The 20,609-nt window shown below is 43.7% G+C and overlaps 2 protein-coding genes across 6 annotated transcripts in view; one reads left to right on the forward strand and one right to left on the reverse strand.

The window, feature by feature from the left end:
* The window catches only part of JAG1 (jagged canonical Notch ligand 1), a 36,149-nt gene extending 29,631 nt beyond the window's left edge, over positions 1–6,518 (forward strand). Inside the window, exons 18-26 of the mRNA XM_005486834.2 lie at positions 1–117; positions 628–655; positions 756–841; positions 1,644–1,757; positions 1,982–2,091; positions 2,171–2,407; positions 2,739–2,870; positions 3,312–3,462; positions 3,762–6,518. Coding sequence (XP_005486891.1) covers positions 1–117; positions 628–655; positions 756–841; positions 1,644–1,757; positions 1,982–2,091; positions 2,171–2,407; positions 2,739–2,870; positions 3,312–3,462; positions 3,762–4,219 — 1,433 coding nt within the window. The 3' untranslated portion in view covers positions 4,220–6,518. The remainder of the gene's footprint in view (positions 118–627; positions 656–755; positions 842–1,643; positions 1,758–1,981; positions 2,092–2,170; positions 2,408–2,738; positions 2,871–3,311; positions 3,463–3,761) is intronic.
* The window catches only part of SLX4IP (SLX4 interacting protein), an 84,091-nt gene that overhangs the window by 1,845 nt on the left and 61,637 nt on the right, over positions 1–20,609 (reverse strand). For 3 of the 5 annotated variants that reach the window (XM_074536575.1, XM_074536576.1, XM_074536578.1), the window contains 3 exons: positions 16,026–16,135; positions 13,548–14,532; positions 9,903–11,878 (listed from right to left, as the gene is read on the reverse strand). In XM_074536575.1, the coding sequence (XP_074392676.1) occupies positions 13,701–14,532; positions 16,026–16,135 (942 nt within the window). In that variant the 3' untranslated portion in view covers positions 9,903–11,878; positions 13,548–13,700. Of the gene's footprint in view, positions 1–6,559; positions 8,212–9,476; positions 9,644–9,902; positions 11,879–12,740; positions 14,533–16,025; positions 16,136–20,609 lie in introns of those variants that run through there. The other 2 variants (XM_074536573.1, XM_074536574.1) reach the window with 2 other exon arrangements.

The raw sequence follows: 20,609 nt of genomic DNA on the forward strand, positions 1-20,609 counted from the left end.
CGAGGAACAGCAGCTGCCTGCCAAACCCCTGTCACAACGGTGGTACCTGTGTGGTCAGCGGGGACTCCTTCACTTGTGTCTGCAAGGAGGGCTGGGAAGGACCCACGTGCACCCAGAGTAAGTCAGCTCTGCTTGAACTCTTCCAGAGTGTTGCATGATGAGAACATGAGCTCATCCTGTCGCCCTTGGAGTCAAGATTGAATCCAGAAGGGAAAGCTTGTTTGATGTAGGCTTTAGCATCACCTGAATCTTTGTTTTTAATGACTTTATGTGATACAGCCCTGACCTGGGCATGAGAAAGTTGCAAATGAGCTAAGTGGAGACAGATGTTGTCTTGTTTTCTCCTGCATTCTTTTTCTACGAGCAGCTCTTTCTGCTTCCACTTTTTTCCCCCCCTGTTAGATTCTTTACAAGGATCTCTTCCTGCATACATGTGTTCCACAATGTAGTTAACAAATTTTGTGGTACAAGCCTGGAATCAATTTAGTAGAGAATTTCAGCATATTTTCGTAAAAGTTGAGCTAAGTATAACTTGGGCATTAGGGGAAGTTTGATCATTCTTTACTGCCAGTAGAGCCGTATTAGCCAAAGTCTACATGTTTAATGCTGTCTGTCTTTGCTTTGCAGACACAAACGACTGCAGTCCTCATCCTTGGTAAGTTTGTTATGTTTATCCTATGCTCTTTTTGTTGCTTTAGAATTCTGGGTCCCTTTTATCTGTGGCAGTTTTTAATGTCTGTGATAATTGTCCACAGTTACAACAGTGGCACTTGCGTGGATGGAGAGAACTGGTACCGCTGTGAGTGTGCTCCAGGCTTCGCCGGGCCTGACTGCAGGATCAGTGAGTGTTCCCATGGCTCTCTGCCTCACTTCTTGTCTCACTTGAATCTTGTTGCAAGACAATCATCTTAATTGAGTTAAGTAGTAGATCAGATGAGTGATAGATGTCGTGTTGTCCCTATCTGTACCTGGATCCGTAGCAGATTTGGAGAAGGCAGGAATCACACTGAAAATGAATGAAATTTAAAGTCTTTCAGCTGCAGCTGAAACCTTTTGGTTCAGCCGAGTGGGCAAAATGCCCTTTGGGACAGCCTTCCCTTGTGTTTGTGTGGCCCAGACTTCTGCTTGAGATGAAAGTGTGCCAGCCAAAAACCTTGTCAATTAATAATCCACCTCCAAGCCCTGAGGTGATGTATGCGCTTCCCTGTAATTTAATAATAATTACAGGTAGGAGGACACTTTTTTTAATAACAGCCATGGAATAGAAGTCTCACAGCAGCAATAGAGCCGGGAAGGGTTTAACATTGCCATCAGTTGAAGAATCTAGTGGGGGACAAAATTGGAACACATCAGAGGAGAGGAGAGGAAGTGTGTCTGTGTAGGAAGGAATATGTCCTTGCCCTGGAAAGCTCGAGTAGCCACAGGGGTCAGGTTTTGATCTTTGTTAGTGCCACACAGCAGAAACGTCAAAGGACTTTTCTGAGGTTATACTGGTGCTGCAAGCAGGAATCCATGTCCCAGTAGACACTAGAAAATGAACATAAAGCTCCAGTAGGCAATTCCTATCCCATGTTTGCTTTTTTCCTGACAAACAAAAGGATGCTGTGGAGTAACTGTTCTGTTTCCTCTCCTTCCCATCACAGACATCAACGAATGCCAGTCCTCGCCCTGTGCCTTTGGAGCCACGTGTGTGGATGAAATTAACGGGTACCGTTGCATTTGCCCCCCGGGTCGCAGTGGTGCAGCATGCCAAGAAGGTATTCCAGATGCCAGAGCTGAGCCTAGCACTTGTAGCAAAAGCTGTATAATTGCACATTGGTGGGTTTGTGGTTGTATGGGGTTGGTTTTGGGGCACACTATCTGTTGTTTTTTAAAGCAAGTATCCTTATTGAAGAAGAAACTCAGTGGGAAGTTTAGATGAACTTTGAAAAGGTGTTTGTTTCCTGTTTTTAGCTTATAATTCTGTTCGCTCTCTCCTCAGTTACAGGAAGGCCTTGCATTACCAGTGCTCGAGTCATGCCAGATGGGACTAAGTGGGATGACGACTGCAATACCTGTCAGTGTGTGAATGGAAAGGTCACCTGTTCTAAGGTACAGCTGTGCTGTGGTTTGGCTTACAGCACCCTCTGTGCCCTAGGCAGCGGATTCTCACAGTATTCATCCTGCCTAGGTTTGGTGTGGCCCTCGGCCCTGTGTGCTGCACGGCAAGGGCCCCGGCGAGTGCCCCGCCGGCCACGCCTGTGTCCCTGTGCGGGACGACCACTGCTTCACCCGCCCGTGTGCTGCTGTGGGGGAGTGCTGGCCCTCCAACCAGCAGCCTGTCAGGACCAAGTGCAACTCCGACTCCTACTACCAGGACAACTGTGCCAACATCACCTTCACCTTCAACAAAGAAATGATGGCCCCGGTGAGTAACAGCAGCTCGCTGGGCTGCGGCACACACAGACTCATTCCCAGAGCATGGAGAGATGTTTTCCATGGGGAAAACTGCTGCAAAAGCTGACTCTGCCTCATTAGCAAAGAAAACAAAAAGAGGAGAAGGATTAATATAGCCTTGCAGCCTAAATGCTTTTGTGACTACAGAAGAAAAAAAAGCTAGGTTGGAGGGAATTCCACCTCCTTTTCCCCTGAGAACTCTTACTTCAGGGCAAAAAAAAAAAATGTCAAACAAATCTTACATCTGTCTGTTCGTGTGCATATGTATTTAAAAAAGCCAACATCTTTTTTGTATCCTCCAGGGCCTTACCACAGAGCATGTTTGCAGTGAATTGAGGAATCTGAATATTCTGAAGAATGTTTCTGTTGAATATTCCATCTATATTACCTGTGAGCCTTCCCACTTGGCAAATAATGAAATCCATGTTGCTATTGTAAGTATTACTGGAATATTTTTAAATGTCTTAGTAGTTAATTGCTCAGATATGTGTGCAACATGTGGATTTCATAAAAATATTAATTCCTGGCTTCGTTAGCACTTCCTGTGGTTTAGTTTCCATCCTGATGCCCTTTAAGACCAGGAAAGGAATTCTGGGTACATCTGTGTACCTGAAAGCTGCCGTCTGGGAGCAACCGTAATAGGGGGAGTAAAATACTTCTCTGTTATACTCTTGCTTTCGGGGGGTTTTTGGTCTTCTTAAGGATGAGGACAAGAATTCAGAGTCGTTAGTTTCTGCCCACAGCAGGCCATTTTGCTTTGATTCTGTTTGTTATAGATGAACAGCAGCAAGAGCCTTCACTGCCTGTGAAGGTTTATAAATAGCAGGTTCCCCTGTGCATCTGCTGTGGTGTTAACTGTGTGCCTCCTCCTGCAGTCTGCAGAGGACATTGGGGAGGATGAAAACCCCATCAAAGACATCACAGATAAGATCATCGACCTGGTCAGTAAGCGCGACGGGAACAACACGCTGATCGCTGCCGTCGCCGAGGTCAGGGTGCAGCGGCGGCCGGCCAAGAGCAGAACAGGTGAGCTGCTCCTCGGGCCAGGGCAGAGCCTGTCCTCCCTTTGGACACTCCTAGCGACTCCCTGATCATCAGGGACAATGGGGAGGCTTTGCACACAAGGGCTATTCATTGCTAAAAACCCTAAAGAAACTTGCCACAAGTTTGCTAAAACTGGCAAAAGGGCTGCTGCCCTTCCATGCTCCTCATGGAGAAATGCGGGAAGTAACAAGGCATAAGAAGTGAGATTTGTTTTCTGTGAGACATCCCCAAGTGTCCCCCCATGGTCTGCAGCAGGACTAACTGTCTCCTGTCTCTTGCAGATTTCCTGGTGCCCTTGCTGAGCTCGGTGCTGACAGTAGCCTGGATCTGTTGCCTGGTCACCGTGTTTTACTGGTGCATCCGAAAGCGCCGGAAGCAGAGCAGCCACACCCACACGGCCTCTGACGACAACACCACCAACAACGTCAGGGAGCAGCTGAACCAGATCAAAAACCCCATTGAGAAACACGGAGCAAATACTGTCCCCATTAAAGACTACGAAAACAAAAACTCTAAAATTGCCAAAATAAGGACACACAACTCTGAGGTGGAGGAGGATGACATGGACAAGCACCAGCAGAAGGCCCGATTTGCCAAGCAGCCAGCCTACACTTTGGTAGACAGAGATGAAAAGCCCCCCAACAGCACCCCTACAAAACACCCAAACTGGACAAATAAACAGGACAACAGAGACTTGGAAAGTGCACAAAGCCTAAATCGGATGGAGTACATCGTATAGCAGACGGTGGGGTGCTGCCATGCAGGGCCTTTGAGTATCAATAGAAAGGCACTCAAGAGCTTGTAGTTCTTAAACTGTTGCGTAATATTTGAGTCTAAGGCTATTATTTACTTAGAATCCCTGTGTTAATTTAAGTTTGGACAAGCTGGCTTACACTGGCAATGATAGTTGCTGTGGTTGGCTGGAATACCAAGTGCTGCATTTCACATCTATGCAAAACTAGTCAAAAGTGCCCTCCTGTAAATTCAGCTGCAGCTGATCCATCACAGAAATGTTCCATAAGGTTTTATTACATAGCCTTATTACTCTTCCTTAGTGTTCATTTTTTTTTTCTGCCAGATGTTCTGATTTATACAGTTTCTTTAGAATAATACATTTTATTTATATTTATTGAATTTGAGTTTTTTGTATATTGGTTTTATGGTGACGTACAACTAGTTCTGTATTTGAAAGTGCCTTTGCAGCTCGGAACCACAGCAACTATCAAAAATAAGTTTATTATTTATTTTTTTATTGTATTTTTGTTGGGGGTGGGTGGGGGGAACTTGTCAGCAGTTGCTGGTAAATGAAGAATTTAAAGAGGAAAATGTGTCAAAAATAGAAGTTTGTATAGATATGTAAATAATTCTTTTTTTATTAATCACTGTGTATATTTGATTTATTAACTTAATAATCAAGAGCCTTAAAATATCATTCCTTTTTATTTATATGTATGTGTTTAGAGTTGAAGGTTTTTGATAGCATTGTAAGCTCGTGGCTTCTCTATTTTGAATTTATTTTCTTGTTACATGTTGCCTATATGCCAAAACTAAGGTGTTCTAAAATAGTTTATTTTTAATAGGATGGGCTTTCATGCCTTGATGCTGGTTTTTGTACAATGTCAAACGTTTGAAACACCTTCCATAGTATCACTTTAAGACTATTTGTAAGTACTGACTGAGGCAGTTTAGAGAATTAGACTAGAAAATTTTTTTTGCTGCTTTAGACTTGAAAACCGAGTGACAGGCAGATAATCTGCTAAGAAGCAGTTTAAGGGAACAAAACTGAGCTATTACTTTATGTAGATGAAATGTGAGTGGTTGCATGTAATTAAAAATATCAAATTAGCGTGTGAAGTTGGAAACACAGCAATCTTATTTTGTAAATTCTAATTATTTTTTTCTCACCATGAATATGTAATACTGAACCACTTGTAGATTTGACTTTTTTTGTAATCTACTGCATTTAGGGAGTATTCTAATAAGCTAGTTGTTGAATACTTGAACAGTAGAATGTCCAGTAAGATCACTGTGTAGGTTTGCCATAGATTACACTGCCCGCCTTAACAAGTGAGGAAATCAAAGTGCTATTACGATGTTTAAGATCAAAAGGCTTATAAACATAGTCATCTCAGTGGTTAACCATTGAGATCATGAAGATACCTTGTATTGTGATATTAGTGTTATATGAAAATGCATCTTTGATGTGTTGTTCCTGGCAATAAATCTTGAAAAGTAATATTTATTAAATTTTTTGTATGAAAACATAAAAGAGCGTGGAGATTATTGAGCTTGGAGGCGCTCCCGGCCAGTCAGTTGTGCAAAAGCAGGGGCAGGTGCTGCTGGAGCTTTCCAGGCCCTGCCCCTGCCTTTGGTGGAGTCAGTTTTTGGTAGCTGATGCCACGTTCCCCTCTGGCTGCCGTGGCACCGAGGAGGTCTGAAAGCAGCATGTCCCTTGTTCTCACTGCCTCTTGGCCGATGGCCCTCGGTGCGCCGAGGGTGCTGTGGCTGCACCTGTGCAACGAGTTTACCCTGCACGGGCCAATGAGCTGCCCCCAGATAGGAACCAAATCTAAGTAGCTAGGCAAGATCCAAAGTGCTGACCTGGATGGGAAGGGATCCATAGATGATGCTGATTTCTAATGGGCAAAAAGTGCTTTGTAAAGCATAAAATAAACTCTGAAAGTATTCAACATGATGGCTTTGAATGCTGAACTAATGCTGCCCCTCCCACCTCTGGGCAGGGGCTGGCTGGCTCAGGGTCTGCTCTGGTTTTACCATGTTCTGATGAAGCTGCAAAACTGTTCTGCTAAGGGGCTACTGCAAAGCTGAAGGAACAATTAACTGTGTAACAAGTTCATTGAAAAATAGTTGAACCAACCTGCTGCAAGGCTAGGCCTTTGCATCTGTATTTGTTTGTAATAATAAACAGGTATTTTATATACAGATTGCTGCGATATGAATGCACTGAAAGCTAACAAAACCTGAGAGTGAGAAATACTTTCTTCTGTACTTTTTTTACAGCTGTCAAAAAAAAAAATTGATAAAATCTAATTAGTGTTACTTTTTATTTTGAACTCACTTTAGAAGATTTCCATCGTGGCTACTCTACTTTGGCTGGGTGCTGCTTTTACTCTTCACACTCACACACCTCACAGGGCAGGTACTGGAGCCTGTTTAGTTTACTGCCTCCTGGAGGAGAATTTAACACCATTAGCTTCAGCTGACCACTTCAATAATTCCTCATCAAACAAATCCCACAAGTATTTTACTTCCCTTTGTTCCCTGACTTCTCTGCAATAAAGCAAACACGTCATGTCCAAAAAAGCTACTTAAAGATAATGGAATCTTCCACCTGCCTCCAAAGGGCAAAGCTGGGCTATTCCCTGACTGCTGTCCCATACTTTTAATGTTGAATTAACCATCTTCCTGCGGTCTACTGTTCACATGGGTCTCAAATTCAAGGATACAGGAAGCTGAGCCCCTCTTCCAAAGGGCTCAAACATACTTAAATTTATAGGGATTTCTAAGAGTCTGCCTTCTATTAACCAAAAAATAATTAAAATAGGGCATTTACTATTTCTGAGAACAATAGTTTTCAGGCTTCTTGAAAACCTACTGAGGCCATTTCTAGTTACAGACTTACTCATTTAACAATATGTACATGTAGTGACAAAGTGTTTAGGTCTCTGAAGATTCAGTGAAAGCAAAACCTGGGTTCCTCAAGCTTCAAAACATGTCAAAGCCCTGAGATCAGGGTTCCTTTATTTACTTCCAGCCTTTCCTGTGCTCCGTGCAGAGGTTTTGCTACTGCAGAGCTCCTCCAGACACACCCTGCTTTTCCCCATGGATTTTCCTCACTTCATCACTATCCCATGGTGTTGGAAAATTAGAATCATGCAAGTTGAACAGGGGGCAGTCAGAAAATTCTACACAATTGCCTTTATGGTATATTTAATTAATCATCCTATCTCAGTGGTAGCTCCACAACTTACACTGGTGACTGTAATACAAGAACAGGCCCCCAAAGCCCAGATCCACCACCAGGCTGGGGGCTGGTCCATGAAGTGGTTTCCGTTGCCATGAAAATAAATAGAAACGTGAACTTTAGGGCTTCCCTCTTAGAATACCAAGGCACATTGATTTTTGTGGAAATCATACTTTGCCAGGTCACACTTCTACTACTAAGGGAAGATACATTCTGTTTAGTCAGGAGAAGTTTCCACTGGTAGTGTAAGTTTGTTCTTTGGATCCTTCTTCATCTAAACACTGAAAAATGTGTGCTTCCTGAGCTGCCATTTAAGCATACAAGAAATGAAATGAAATAGAAATGAAATGAAATGGTTCCCCTTAGCACTCTGAGCTTTGCTGTACCTACAGCTAAATGAACCTGCTGAATGTGGGTTTGGTTGAGCCTGGCTGAACACGGCCACATCAAAGCCCTGCACCTCTGCATGGAAAGGGCCCATCTTGCGCACAGGTACCTGGGAAAGGTGCTGAGGGAGCAGGTTACATCAGCCTTCTCACAATCCATTCATGGCACCGGGAAGGGAATGCCAGCCTCGGGAAGGGCTCCCCCTGCAGTGCCGGCAGGAGCCAAGGGCAGCTGGGAGCGCTGGGACCCGAAGGCCCTCAGGCCAGGGGAACGTGACCCAGGCTGGGGCCCAAAGGTGGGGCCTGTGAAACCGTTCTGCCTTTCACAGACACACCTCCTGTTCTCACACCAGCCGACACCTGCACAGCAAGAGGTAATGGTATTAATCAGCTCCCTGCCAAGCTGAGATGTACTGGGTTATGCTCCCTGCTGCTCCTTGAAGACTGCCTGCTTCTGCTCCTTATCTGCCAGCCCCAGGCTGGATCCAGCCCTGCCTCCCAGCAATCCCAGGTCCAGGGTGCTGCCCTACCATCTGCAGAGTCACAAGGCAGAGCTTTCATGGTTTTTAGGAGCGCCTGCCAAGATGAGAAGTTCTGACAAGGGAAGTACCCAATTCAGCCTTTGCCTCCCCAGAAGATGGAAGTGATTGCGTAACCTCCCCGTCCCCCTCTAACGGAAGCAAGAATATTTGAGTCTATTTAAGAATTTTTTGGCTTCCTCTTTTTTAAGCATTGACAGCAATGGCCGTGGTGGTTACTGTTTGCTAGTGCCCACTGAGCTTGCTTGCCAAGATCGCTGATTTCTCCCAGTAGAGGGAAGACCCAGTGAAAAAGCTGTGCAAACTGAACTGCAGTTTCTGGGGCAGAGGAGGAGGAGGAGGAGAGGGGTGCAGGCTCTGGATGGCTCAGCAGTGCTTCCCTGGCACTGGGGCAGCAGCAGGGCCACGCGGGATCCGACAGCATCAGGCTGGAGTCCCAGCCCAGATCTGCCAGCCAGCGCCTTCTGTGATGTGCAAATTGTTTTAACCAGTTTCCCTACAGGGTGGAGAAATAAATCCCTATTCCTTTCATTCTAGCACTATGAGATCATATTAATATTAAAAAGGGGCATGCCCAGCTCTAGAATTAGCGCTCCAGATAGTCTTCTTTAAAGATCTGATGCATAAATAAAAAAGATAATTATTATGCCAGCAAATAAGGCAGTTATGGAGCTAGAGTACCAATTCCTACTGCTGTACTAAAAGATTTAACTCGGACAGAATGGGAGCAAACTGAAATTTTCCTTTACAAAAGATGCACTGTCAGCTCTCACAGGAGCAGATTCCCAGCTCTGGAATAATTTAAATGGATAGTAAAGAATGTAGGAGAGTTGTGGCTAATTTCCTGAACAAATTCCAGGTTATGGCTGAAATGCCTTGTGACACTCCATCACTTCCACAACTATTAGGGTTTCCCAGCATAAGGCAACACTAAAGAACCAAAAAGTCCCTACCTAAAAATGTCACCATACTGCCACTGTGTAAAGGATGAGGTCATGCACTACCAGGCTCGACTTTAACTATCTGGGGGAAACAGGTGGACGAAAGGACTCGTGTGAGTTGATGAAAGAATTTGCTGCTCCTTACCCAGTTTGCTTTCCCCTGGGAGCAGCTCTTCCCTCAGTGCTGCGCCAGCCGTCAGAAGCAGCACCGCCAGCTCCCTCCAGGTTCAGTGGAGCGCTTTGATATCCTGTGATGAAAGGCTCCGTGCGCGGCCGTTCCCTCAGCCCTCATCTTCTCCTGCACCCAGGTTACTGCCAGCGAGTTTATGTTTATTAAAGGAGAAAAAAGCACAAAGCAAAGAAGTGAGGAGTGCCTTTTATTAAAGCTAATTTCTGAGGCCAACCCACACTTCCCACTGCTGGCAAAAAGGCTCAGAGTTATTACCTCTGTTTGATGCAGCCTGTTTGAATAGAGAACCTTTCCCTGGGTACTGATAAAGCCACAGAGATACCTACTTCTAGCATGCAATCTGGGAGAGTCTATACTTCACATCTTTCTTATTCCAAACAGAAAAATATTTCCCTCCTTTTTTTTTTTCTTTAGGAAGAAACCATTTTCTAGTCAGTAGCCAATGAGATGATGATGTAAACGCCAATTACAACTCATCCAATGCAATCCACATGCTGAGCAGTGAGAGGGAAGGAAGTTCACACTGACCAAAGAAATGCCTTCAGAAGCTACTTAACACCTCACCTGGTCAAAGCCTTCTGTAGCAAGGGAGGTCTGGGTGCTTACCTGGCAGGTAACACCAGAACCTGCACAAAGCTTAGCACCCACAAGATCTTGGGATACTTAAAACCTTCCTACCAACCAGCACTGGGCAAGGGAGATTTCACATGAGCTGATTCCTCTTTATAAATGATTATGTAAAAGGCTGGTCTAGCTTTTGATATGTGTTTAACCACAGAAGTCCACTAAACAAATATTTTTAACTGCTTTGATGTAAAGAATAATGGAAACAACAATCTGTACACATTAGAGAGTGTTTCGCTAGGAAACAACTGTTTCATTATCAGCAAAAGCATAGACCAAATGAACCAGATGATTCATTAAAAATAATAACCCACCAAAGCTGGCTGGTTTAGGATAAAAAAAAGAACCAAAGATATTGTTTCTGTGCTTCAATGGCAGCTTCAGAAGAGAACAGATATTCGGTATTCCCTACTTTTAGAGAAAGGTATGCTAGTGCTGCTCGGAAGCAATTTGATAATAGAAAGCCAAGACTTGCAAACTGCTAATTTTACTCCAGCTCAGTTTCCAGTTCCCTTTTTTCCCTCTAAACCTGATTTAGGAAATCAAATTTGTGGTTCTAGAGCATGTCAGACCACACCTTTGCCAGTCCTCTGGGTGCAGGTGGATGGGTGTTGAAGAAAAAAGCAAAGTCTAAGAAGATGACCCTGGGCTTGAAGCAGAGAGAGGAGAGAGACACAGACACAGCCTCTGTGTCCCAGCACCGCCAAAGCACCACCAGGTTTGCAAAAGACCAGCTGGTATAAAAGGCCTGCTGCACAGACAAAAGAAAGCACAGGTCTGAGCAGCAACACCTTCTGAAACCCAGAAATGACTGTGAATTCAAAGTCTTTTCCCTAAATAGCTGCATTTCTGGGAGGATCCAACACACAACTTTTGATAGCAATGAAGCTCAAAAATACACAGCTGCACAGAGCCTACAACTTATCAAGACAGTAAGGACAAATGGAATAACACCACCGTGGACCTGTGAGAAAGCCCAGCTTTGTTCTGACTCCCCAGCCTCTAACACCCTCCATCACCTTTCATCTCTCACTGTTGCATGACCACTGCTTTGAAAGGGAGATGTTCCCAGGCAGCAGAAAAGAGATAAAACCAGCATTTTAAGTAACATAACAAAATATCCTAAAGGAAAAATCAAGTGTTCTTACCTACACAGACAACAGTTTAACCTACCTAAGCCTCCTTTAAAAGCACGACCTTCATTTGAAAGGGTGCAGGCAGGTATGTTCTTCAGTCAAGATTAAAACTAAAACTTTAATTATAAGGTTAACACATATATATACATATATATGTATATATATGTATATATATATATATATATACACACACACACACACATAATAACAGTGGTGATGAAATGATGAAAACTGGTGTGATAAAAACTAGATGTGGTTGCCCTCTGGTTTCTGATGCTTGAATTGTCTATGCTAAGACTTTAATATAAACTATCAAATTATTCTAACTACTCTCATTTTTCTGATAAATGCTTAATGTACTATCCCTGCTCCTCTTTCAAGTCCATCAAAAAAGGTGCTTTTTATTCCCTTCCTGGCCCAGTATCTCCAGTGCATAAAAAAGCCAACAGCAAACATACCTCAGGCTCTTCTTCCTCCAAACCAGGTTCTTTGCAGCCTTGGTTTTGCTGGTACTGGGAAAGAGCTTTTAGTAGAGCCTGGAGCTGGGTAAGGATTTGCAACCTGACTGCAAAGCACTGAGAAACATCACCCAAAGAGCTGAAAGAAAAAAGAGAACATGTCTTCCAGACACATGCAGAATCTTCTTCATTTGCAGCAAGAGCAGAAATCACTTGCAGCAGGAGGAAGCTGCACAATCAGCAGAGTCCTGCTGTCAGCTGCAGAGCAGCTAACTCTCATCAGGACCTGGGTTACACCACCAACTCTAATGCTCCTGGATGTGAATCACGTCCTTAACCTCAATGAGGAGATCCACAGTCGTAAGTAAATGTCACTGAGATTTTTCTAAACTACTTCACACAAAATCGCAGAGCACAGAATATGCTGAGCTGGAAGGGACTCACAAGGACCATCAGAGTCCAGCTCCTGGCCCTGCACAGGACACCCCAACAATCCCACCCGTGCAGGGGAGCACTGTTCAAACGCTTCCTGAGCTCTGCCAGGCTTGGTGCAGTGACCACTTCTCTGGGGAGCCTGCTCAGTGCCCAGCCAGGTTCTGGGTGGAAAAGCTCTTCCTGATATCCACGCTAAACCTGCCCTGACACAGCTTCAGGCCATTCCCAGGCGCTGTCACGGTCCCCACACAGAGGAGATCAGTGCCTGCCCCTCCTGTTGCCCTCACCAGGAGGCTGCGGCTGCAGTGAGGTGTCCCCTCAGTCTCCTCCAGGCTGAGCAGACCCAGTGCTGCTCCTCACAGGGCTCCCCCATGCTCATGCCCTCCTCTGGAAGCTCTCAAACACCTCTCTATCCTTGTTACGCTCCAGTGCCCAAGCTGTGCCCAGCCCTGGAGGCCAGGGCAGAGTGGGCAGTCCCTCCTGGGCCTGCTGCATGCCACGGACACGGCTGCGCTCCTGCTGCCTCAGCGGCTGTGTCACACTGAGCTCGAGAATGAGCAAAGAAAATGGCTTATACATTTATTCTACACATTTTAAAAGATAAGCATGAAATAAAAAGGTACATTTCCTTAGCTCATTAGCATTTAAATTCAAGAAGCAGTATGAACAAGCACTGTGAAATTAAAATTTATCTTAAAATGAGATTTAACTCTAGTGTTACTTGCACATGAAAACCAGTGTGTTGCCCTTGCACACAAGCAAGGCCTCATTTTGAAACATGTATCCATGAAGATATGCATATATGTTTATATATGAACTTCACCCAAGAACAATGTTTGCAATCCAGGTGTAAACATATAAATCTAAATATATAAAAGAAATCTTCATTCTTCCCCAAGACTGAATGCATGATGACTTGTATCCACATGGGCTAGAATTAAATGTTCATATCAAAACTACACAAGCAGAAAGTATAGTTATTTTGAAACTTCTCTGAAAAAGTGGGCCTCAAATCATCAGCTAATAATCCTGGTTACAGAGTTATCTGAAATAAACTTAATTTGCTTTATTGCTGTAAAGATCATGTGATCTCAAGATAACTTTCTAATATAGAGAAAGGGTTAATTTTTTACTAAAATAAACTACATGCTCAGAAACAAGCAAGATAGCAAATAACTGCAGCTGCTAACAGATCATACAAGGAGTTTTAACTTTCGCTGTCAGCAGCTGATTTGACCTTTTAATAGCACTAAATATGTATAAATCTAAAATTGTACTTAGTAAATAGTATTTTATGAGATTTTTCTTTCTATAAATCTGATGCTGACTTGTGTAATAATCATGACTAATTCCTAAAGACTTAAAAGGATTACCTGTATTACAGTGCCAAATGACTAAGATCCTTAGTTAACTAAATTTTCTTATTGTGTTCTCTAATTTTGATTTTGTATTTCTATTGTTTTCCATCATTTTGAATTGCTTCCTGCACTTTGCTTAGGCACAACCTTGGCTGACCACCCATGCTATCAAGGCAGTATTTCAGATTTTGACTTCTTAAGCCTTCGCAGTTTTAACTTCCCGAGACCATTTTCCACATCTTTTTTTCTTTTTTGGGAAAGCTTCTCTGAAGACACGGGGCGCAGCTCTAGACATGGTGTTGGCACTGCAGGCAGTTCTTCAGGGGCTGTGCTTGGCTCCTTTTGGCACTGCACTCCACTGCTGCTCACAGAAAGAGACCAGGAGGGGTTTTTTCTCAAAGTCAATGACTCCTTGTCAACCACAGTCTCTGTCACATCTTGCTTTGAAAACAACTTGGAATGAAGAGGTGTTGTCTCCTCCAGGAATGGACCCAAACAATTATCGTCACACTCACTCATTTCCGTATTGATGTCAGTTAAAGGAGTCCCTTCAGTGGACACTTTTGTGAGGTGCTCCAGCTTTCGCTGTGAGCCACAGGTCTCGAGCTGAGCCTGTGCTCTGGTCACTCCCTGGCTTTGTTCAGGAGCCGGCGGCGCTGACTCAGAGCTGCACGGAGGGCTCTCACCGAGCAGCCTTGCCTCTGGCCGCTGCAGAGAGCGAGGTTTGTGCTGCCTGTGAACCCCCTCTGGCTGTCCCTGATGAACATCCTTTCTCTGCTCTGGCTCAGGGAGGCCCAGGCTGCCCTCAGCTGTGTTTGTGCAGTCCTTCAGCAGGCCAGGGCTCCTGCGCTTCACAGCACAGCGAGCACTCAGAGAAGCCTCACAGTCACTGTTTCTGTTCTCTGTCTGCGAGTCTGCCCAGCCAAGATACACTTTCTTGGAGTCCTTGCTGATTTGAGGTTTGCTTGCACTACTTCTCCTTGGTTTTGTCCTCTTCACACTGCAATAAAAATGAATTTTGTTTTTTAAATTAAAAAAGAATCTTTACTGACTCCATTTACTGTTTTTCCAACTCTGAAACACCACTTGGGCCACCCTCTTTCTGAACGTGGAAAAAATCCCTGTGTATCATCTTGACAAGCAGCAATGTTTGTCTAGTGTGGATAATATCAAGCATTATCCATCTGATTTTCCACTGTTGTAGGGGAGAGCCCTATTTATTAATGACTAAGCTCCGAAAGAGTGAGTTCACACTCTCTTCCAAGAGGCAGAACTGAATTCATTACCGATGTTAAAGGTCAACAGAGCAGAAGTATATTGAATTCCTTTCTGAACTGGCTAGATAAAATAGCATTTCCTAAGTGCCTAAATGCTTGCAAACCATTCCCATATACCCACATGCATAATGCATATCTATGGGACAGAGGGGGCAGGCGGGAGGCAGTGAGTGCGCCTCTGTGTGAGAGCTCCTAATCTCTATTTTAGAATGTTCCTCTGGAATTTTTCCCAGGACATTTCAAAGCATTGCTTCAAAGTTAACCACTACTCATCTAGTATCAAGCCCATTCATCTGGCAAGGACTTGGGTAATGCAAGTAGATGATATTCTGAAAGGAATTACACAGGAAAATGGGATCACAAGGGAGCTGACGGAGCAGCAGTACATAAACACTCCTCAGCAGCACGCTACCTATGGATCTGGATTTCACACAGCCCTTAAGATGAACTTTATGCCCAAGTCCTGAAGCTGCATTTGGAGTCTAAACACACAGCTGCTAGAGACGGCCCCACACTGAGACCATGTTCTGCTGCCCAGCAGGTCCCGGGACAGAGCATCTAACTCCCCTCAAAGAGGGCTCACCCAAACCAGGTAGAACTGGCATGCCTCCAAAGCTAATCTTATTGCTTTGGCAACACAAAGGCAACACATGAGACAACTGTGGTAAAAAGAAAAGTTGCCAGGGTTCACAGCAAATCCCTGATTTCACAGGTGATTTGGGGCTGCTGGCATCTCCCACAGCTTGGGATGGGGTCCTGCTACCACATGGAGCAGTGACAAGTTCAGCTGATCAGCTCATCTTCCTCATCCACTCAATCAGGGATACTCTCTAATTGCGACTATTGAGCCAGAGTCTCAAAATGAACAACAAAAAACATTTGTGAAGTGTTTTTCACCCGATTCAAGCATCACATATTTATTTTGGCTCAGAGCTTCATTCAAGGAAAAACAGCCTGTTTTGACTCTGCCTAGTGCTATGTGTTACATCTGTGTGGGTTGTAATAGCTTTCTCCATGCTGTAAAAAACATCAATCATTTTATGTGCTTATCCACACTACAGCAGTAATCTTTCAGTAATTTAAAACAATCTTTTGTAAAGTAGTTTATATTATTTCAAATTTTGTATTATTTAAGATTTTATTTCATGAGCTAGATTCTACCAAATAAAAGTTTACCAATTATAAATTCAAAAGCTTATAAAGAATAGTGGCATACATTTTTCTCAGGATGTCTTGCTTTATTTGTTCACTCAGACTAATCTTAAGCTTCTTGTTCTCAGCAGATTCAGTAAAATATTTAGACGTCCCATTGGAAAGTTCTTCTTTCTGCTCCAAAAAAAAATACAGGTTTAAAGCATGACACATCAAACTGTGATTATTCAACAGAAAGCTCCATTTCTAATACTAAGATTTACAGCTGTTCTTTATTATTTTGATCTAAGCAATCTAAAAGAAACAATTATTTTTAATCTTTTAATATTTAGGAGTCTAGTCAGTTCCCTCCCCTTGACTCTCAAGCAACATATTTTGTATGCTAAAATACACCACAAACAAACAAGGCTGCAATGTAAAGGACGTAGCTTTCCAAACCATCTGAGGAAACTGTTGGCAAATACTTGACATCTTTGTGGCTCAAACTGTGACAAATACCAGGAATCTCTCTTGCAGACAGGAGCACGCTTGTCAGTTTTTTCTGAAGAGACTGACTGGCGCAGTGGTCTATACACTTATTCTCAGAGGAATTCCCATCATTTTCCACACTTACAAAAAACCATACACAGCGTTATTTGCTCACTGAACAAGGCAAGGGTTAAAACTTTTAATTCTAACATTTAAACGCTCGCAGCTTGTAGTGGTTGGCTACTACAGGACACCAGGGGAATTCTTTCTGGTCTCAGCTAACAGCAGCACCATCCTTTTATATAATATGAGGGTGGGGCGAGCGGGAGGGAAGGAAAATGCTCTTTTTCTTCAAGCTGTGAGCACTTCCCTTCGCAATGAAACAATCTCAACCAGAGAAGGGCCGTTTGCCGATTTCACTATTAACTACCACACACTCCAAAACAGCATTATCTCTGAGGCCACGGAGGAGAGGAAAAAGAAGTGGTGAAGTCAAGAGCAGAAGAGGCTTTGTGCATCTCCTTGTCTTTGAGAGCACTTTTCTCCCTCAGCCCCCACGATGCAGCATGTGACAGGGCTCCCCAAGCGCAGGGGAGCTCCAGCCCATTCCTTGGTGAGGCACTGGAGCCAGGCGGTGCGGAACAACTGAGGGACACAGAGACAGCCAGCAGAGGCACAAGGCCACAGCCTGTGCATGACCCCTGCCTGGAACACCCCTCGGGAACCTGTCACTTAGGGGAGATCAAGCCCTGCCCATTTTCATATCTGTTTTAGAGGAGAGGGCAGGGGTACCCCCATGCTCCTTCCAGAAGAAATAGCCAGTGGAAACAGCTTCCTACTTTGCAAAAAGATGGAGGGTAGTCAGGCAAAGAAGTAAAGCCATTGTGGCACTTAAAAAAGCTACAGCTGTTCTGAGCCTTCCTTTCAGAGACAAGTTACACAAATGTGCACATTGAGCCACGTATGAAGTTCTGTCCACTCGTGGTGCAACGAGTGTGTTTACAGCAGGCAGAAAACAGCATACATGCAATGTGATCCCAGCCTCAGAAATCAAGCTTAACTAGTTTAATCTGAGGGATTAATTGCTGCTTCTATTCTTGCTGGAGGTAGATTCCCCTAATTTGACTAAATATATTTTCATACTTTGTAAGCTATTAAAGAAAGAAATACTACTAAGATACTGGAGCCCTATGCTAATTTTAAGAGAAGGCAGAGACTGCAAAGTCTGTAGAAACTATTTTGATTTCCAGTAACAGTCACACAACTTGGAGGCTGAAGGGTCTTGCACAATCACCCTGCATCAAAGCAGCTGGAGAGCACTCATACTTGGCCAGAGAGCCGGAGCCCATCTGAGCTCCTGCTGGGTGGAAACGGGTCAGGTTAATTCTGTTAACTGTTCTCCAGCCCCCAGCGTGCTGACCAGGCCAGGATCAGCAGCCCACTCTGAGAGGCAACTCTTGGCACTGTGGCAAGCAAGGCCTGCAAAGGAGCCCTTAGTACAAGATCCAGGGGAGGCCTGGGGCTAGCGCCTGTCCCCACATACTCTCTACTGCAGATAAGGAATAAGCCCCAGCACTGACCTGCCTCTGACTCCGGACCCTGCAGGACTGGGATGGTCCTGCCAGGCTGAGAGGAGCAGACCCTGCAGAGAGGCCAGGATCAAAATCGCAGCACTTTGGAGTTGAGTCAGGCTGGAGCTAATGGCCCCAAGTTGCAGGGCTAACACATTCCCTTCACTGCGCTGTCATCGACCTTTTGTTTTGCTTTCACATAACTTATCACATAAAGCAGTGACAGAAAGGGTTAAGGCATCAAAAAAGTAAAAACCAAAATGATTTATATGTGAAACACTTCTGAACATGCCCTCTAAGTACAGTAGATTTTCCCCTCGGAACCACACCCTGTAAGTGCTGTATTTTGAGAGCTGAACAATTAACATAAGGCATATGAGTCAGGCTCTGAAAGACACTGTGGGAACCAGAGAGCCTTTTGCTATTACTAGTGATGTAAACTCCCTAAGGCTGGAATAAGTCCACAATAGAAGGCAGAGGGAGTCATAAATAACAACAGTGGGCACTTCATATACTACTAAGACACACAGCCATTATTGGTGATACTTCCTTTATTTTCTTTATTAGGCTTAATAATTTTAGTTAATTAAAAAAAAAATAAAACACACCGCCTGTTTTGAGAATACTATTTATTTCCTATGGGAACTTCAGGACTTGCTAAAGAAAGAAAAAAAGCTAATCTGCTCTCATCCTGTCTAGTAATCCCAGATTCCTTTTAGGCAATGAAATAATTAAAGAAAAATATTCCAGGCATAAAAGGGAGGACAGCAGAAGCAGACATCATATAAACAATGACACCATGACAGAGAAAAATGTCAAAGCACCACCAGACTTGCGATTCGACTCTGAGAGCTGCAGGGAGTGGGATCGCTGCTAACAAATTAAAACCACATTTCTTGGCAAATTGTTAAAGACAGACATATTTACATTTGTATAGAGACTGGGTGGGCACAAAAGATTAAAATGCTTCTCTAGCCCTTGAACTGCCAAGTTCTATTAAAAATATGTGCTCTTAAAATCCCAGGGTAAGCTCAGTCCTCTTTGTCACTAAAACTGCACAGAAGGGCCCGCAGAAGTGAAGCTTGCAAAGTCTTACCAGCCTACCTGCTCATGACACTGGCCTCCCCAAACCTGAATTCAAGGTCCTAAACACTTATCCAAAGAGATGTTTGGGGGAAGAAAAATATCTATCAAAGCCTACAGAGAAATATCAGGCACACTGCTAGGCACAGAACATGCTTCCTGAAAGGTTTATCAAATTGAAGATTCCCTTTTTTTTCAGCTATCTTACTCCACTTACTACACACTCAAGCTGAAAAAGAAACCCTCAGAAGTGTAGAAGGGGCATTCACTGCTGTCTCCATCTCTTTCCTGAATTCAGCAGTACAGCACTAGATATCTGTTGAAGAGCTACCCATGGATGGGCACTTGTGAGGGACCCTTACCCTGAAGAGGAACTCATTACCCTGAAGCAGAGTGGAAGCTCTGGCCTTTCCAGCATGACAATATAGTCATACAAATACTCTTTTCTTTTTTTTTCTTCCAGTCTAATACTGGGTTGAAAGAAAATCTTCAAAGTGAACACTGCTGCCCCCCTTTCCTGCCTCTCTGGTGTCATGCTTGCTTGCTGTCTCTCACTCTTCTCAGTGTCACAAGCTTATAAAGTAAGACTAAGAGATAATTAAATTTCATGTCTGGTTCCCAACCCCATCATACAAAACACAGTTTTTAAAATGCATTTATCAATGTGGCTCATCAAAAATACTTAATAGAATTCACCAGTGGGTTCAAGAAATCAATTTTTATATCATGGTGGCAAATGGGAGGGGGCTATAAAAATAAAATAGGCAAAGCTATGAACTAACGTATTATCCCAGGTCCATACAATAAAATAAAAATTAGTGAAATGAATAAGACAGAAACCCTTACTGAGAGGACCTTTAAGTAAGGTGGCAATTGGATGATTTCTCTCAGCGTCATTCTAAGCTGCATCATGAGCTCAACCATCAAAGATAACCTTTAGGTTTCAGAGGTGTCCTGACAGATGATGGGCAGATCAGAGAGGTCAGACAGGACTCCTTCCAATCTGATAAGCAAAAAGGGCTCCTTAAAGCAAGTGAGGAGGCTTCTGAGGGAAGGATGGATCAGACATTACAATCTAACTGATAAAAAAGTGACAGAGACAGGACTTTGGGTCTCGCCTCCTGCCCTCTCCCAACCCACATGAAGGAAAAGCTTCCCACAGTTTCAAGATGCAAATTTTTTTGCATTTCCAATGTAGTGATGCATCAGTCCTGGCAGTTCTACATATGAACTCCAACCACATCATAAAACACTTGTAGAAGTTTTCCAAGTACAGAAATGGATATTAATCTCAACCTGAAGTACAGTTCCTTGATCAGATTTGTAGAATATTGATCTACATTTTAAAGACTGTCTTGCTGTAAAAGTCAGTAAATTCCAGTAAAAACCATTAAGGTTACACTGGAATACTGGTATTGCCTTTGAAATAAGTATTTTTAAGGAATGCTGGAGGTTTTCAAAAAACTCCAATTTCAATCTTGAAAGAATGTAACAACCAGAGCAAACTGCATCTGTCCAGGAGGAGC

The sequence above is a fragment of the Zonotrichia albicollis genome, chromosome 3, assembly GCF_047830755.1.
Source record: "Zonotrichia albicollis isolate bZonAlb1 chromosome 3, bZonAlb1.hap1, whole genome shotgun sequence".
NCBI classification, from domain to species: domain Eukaryota; kingdom Metazoa; phylum Chordata; class Aves; order Passeriformes; family Passerellidae; genus Zonotrichia; species Zonotrichia albicollis.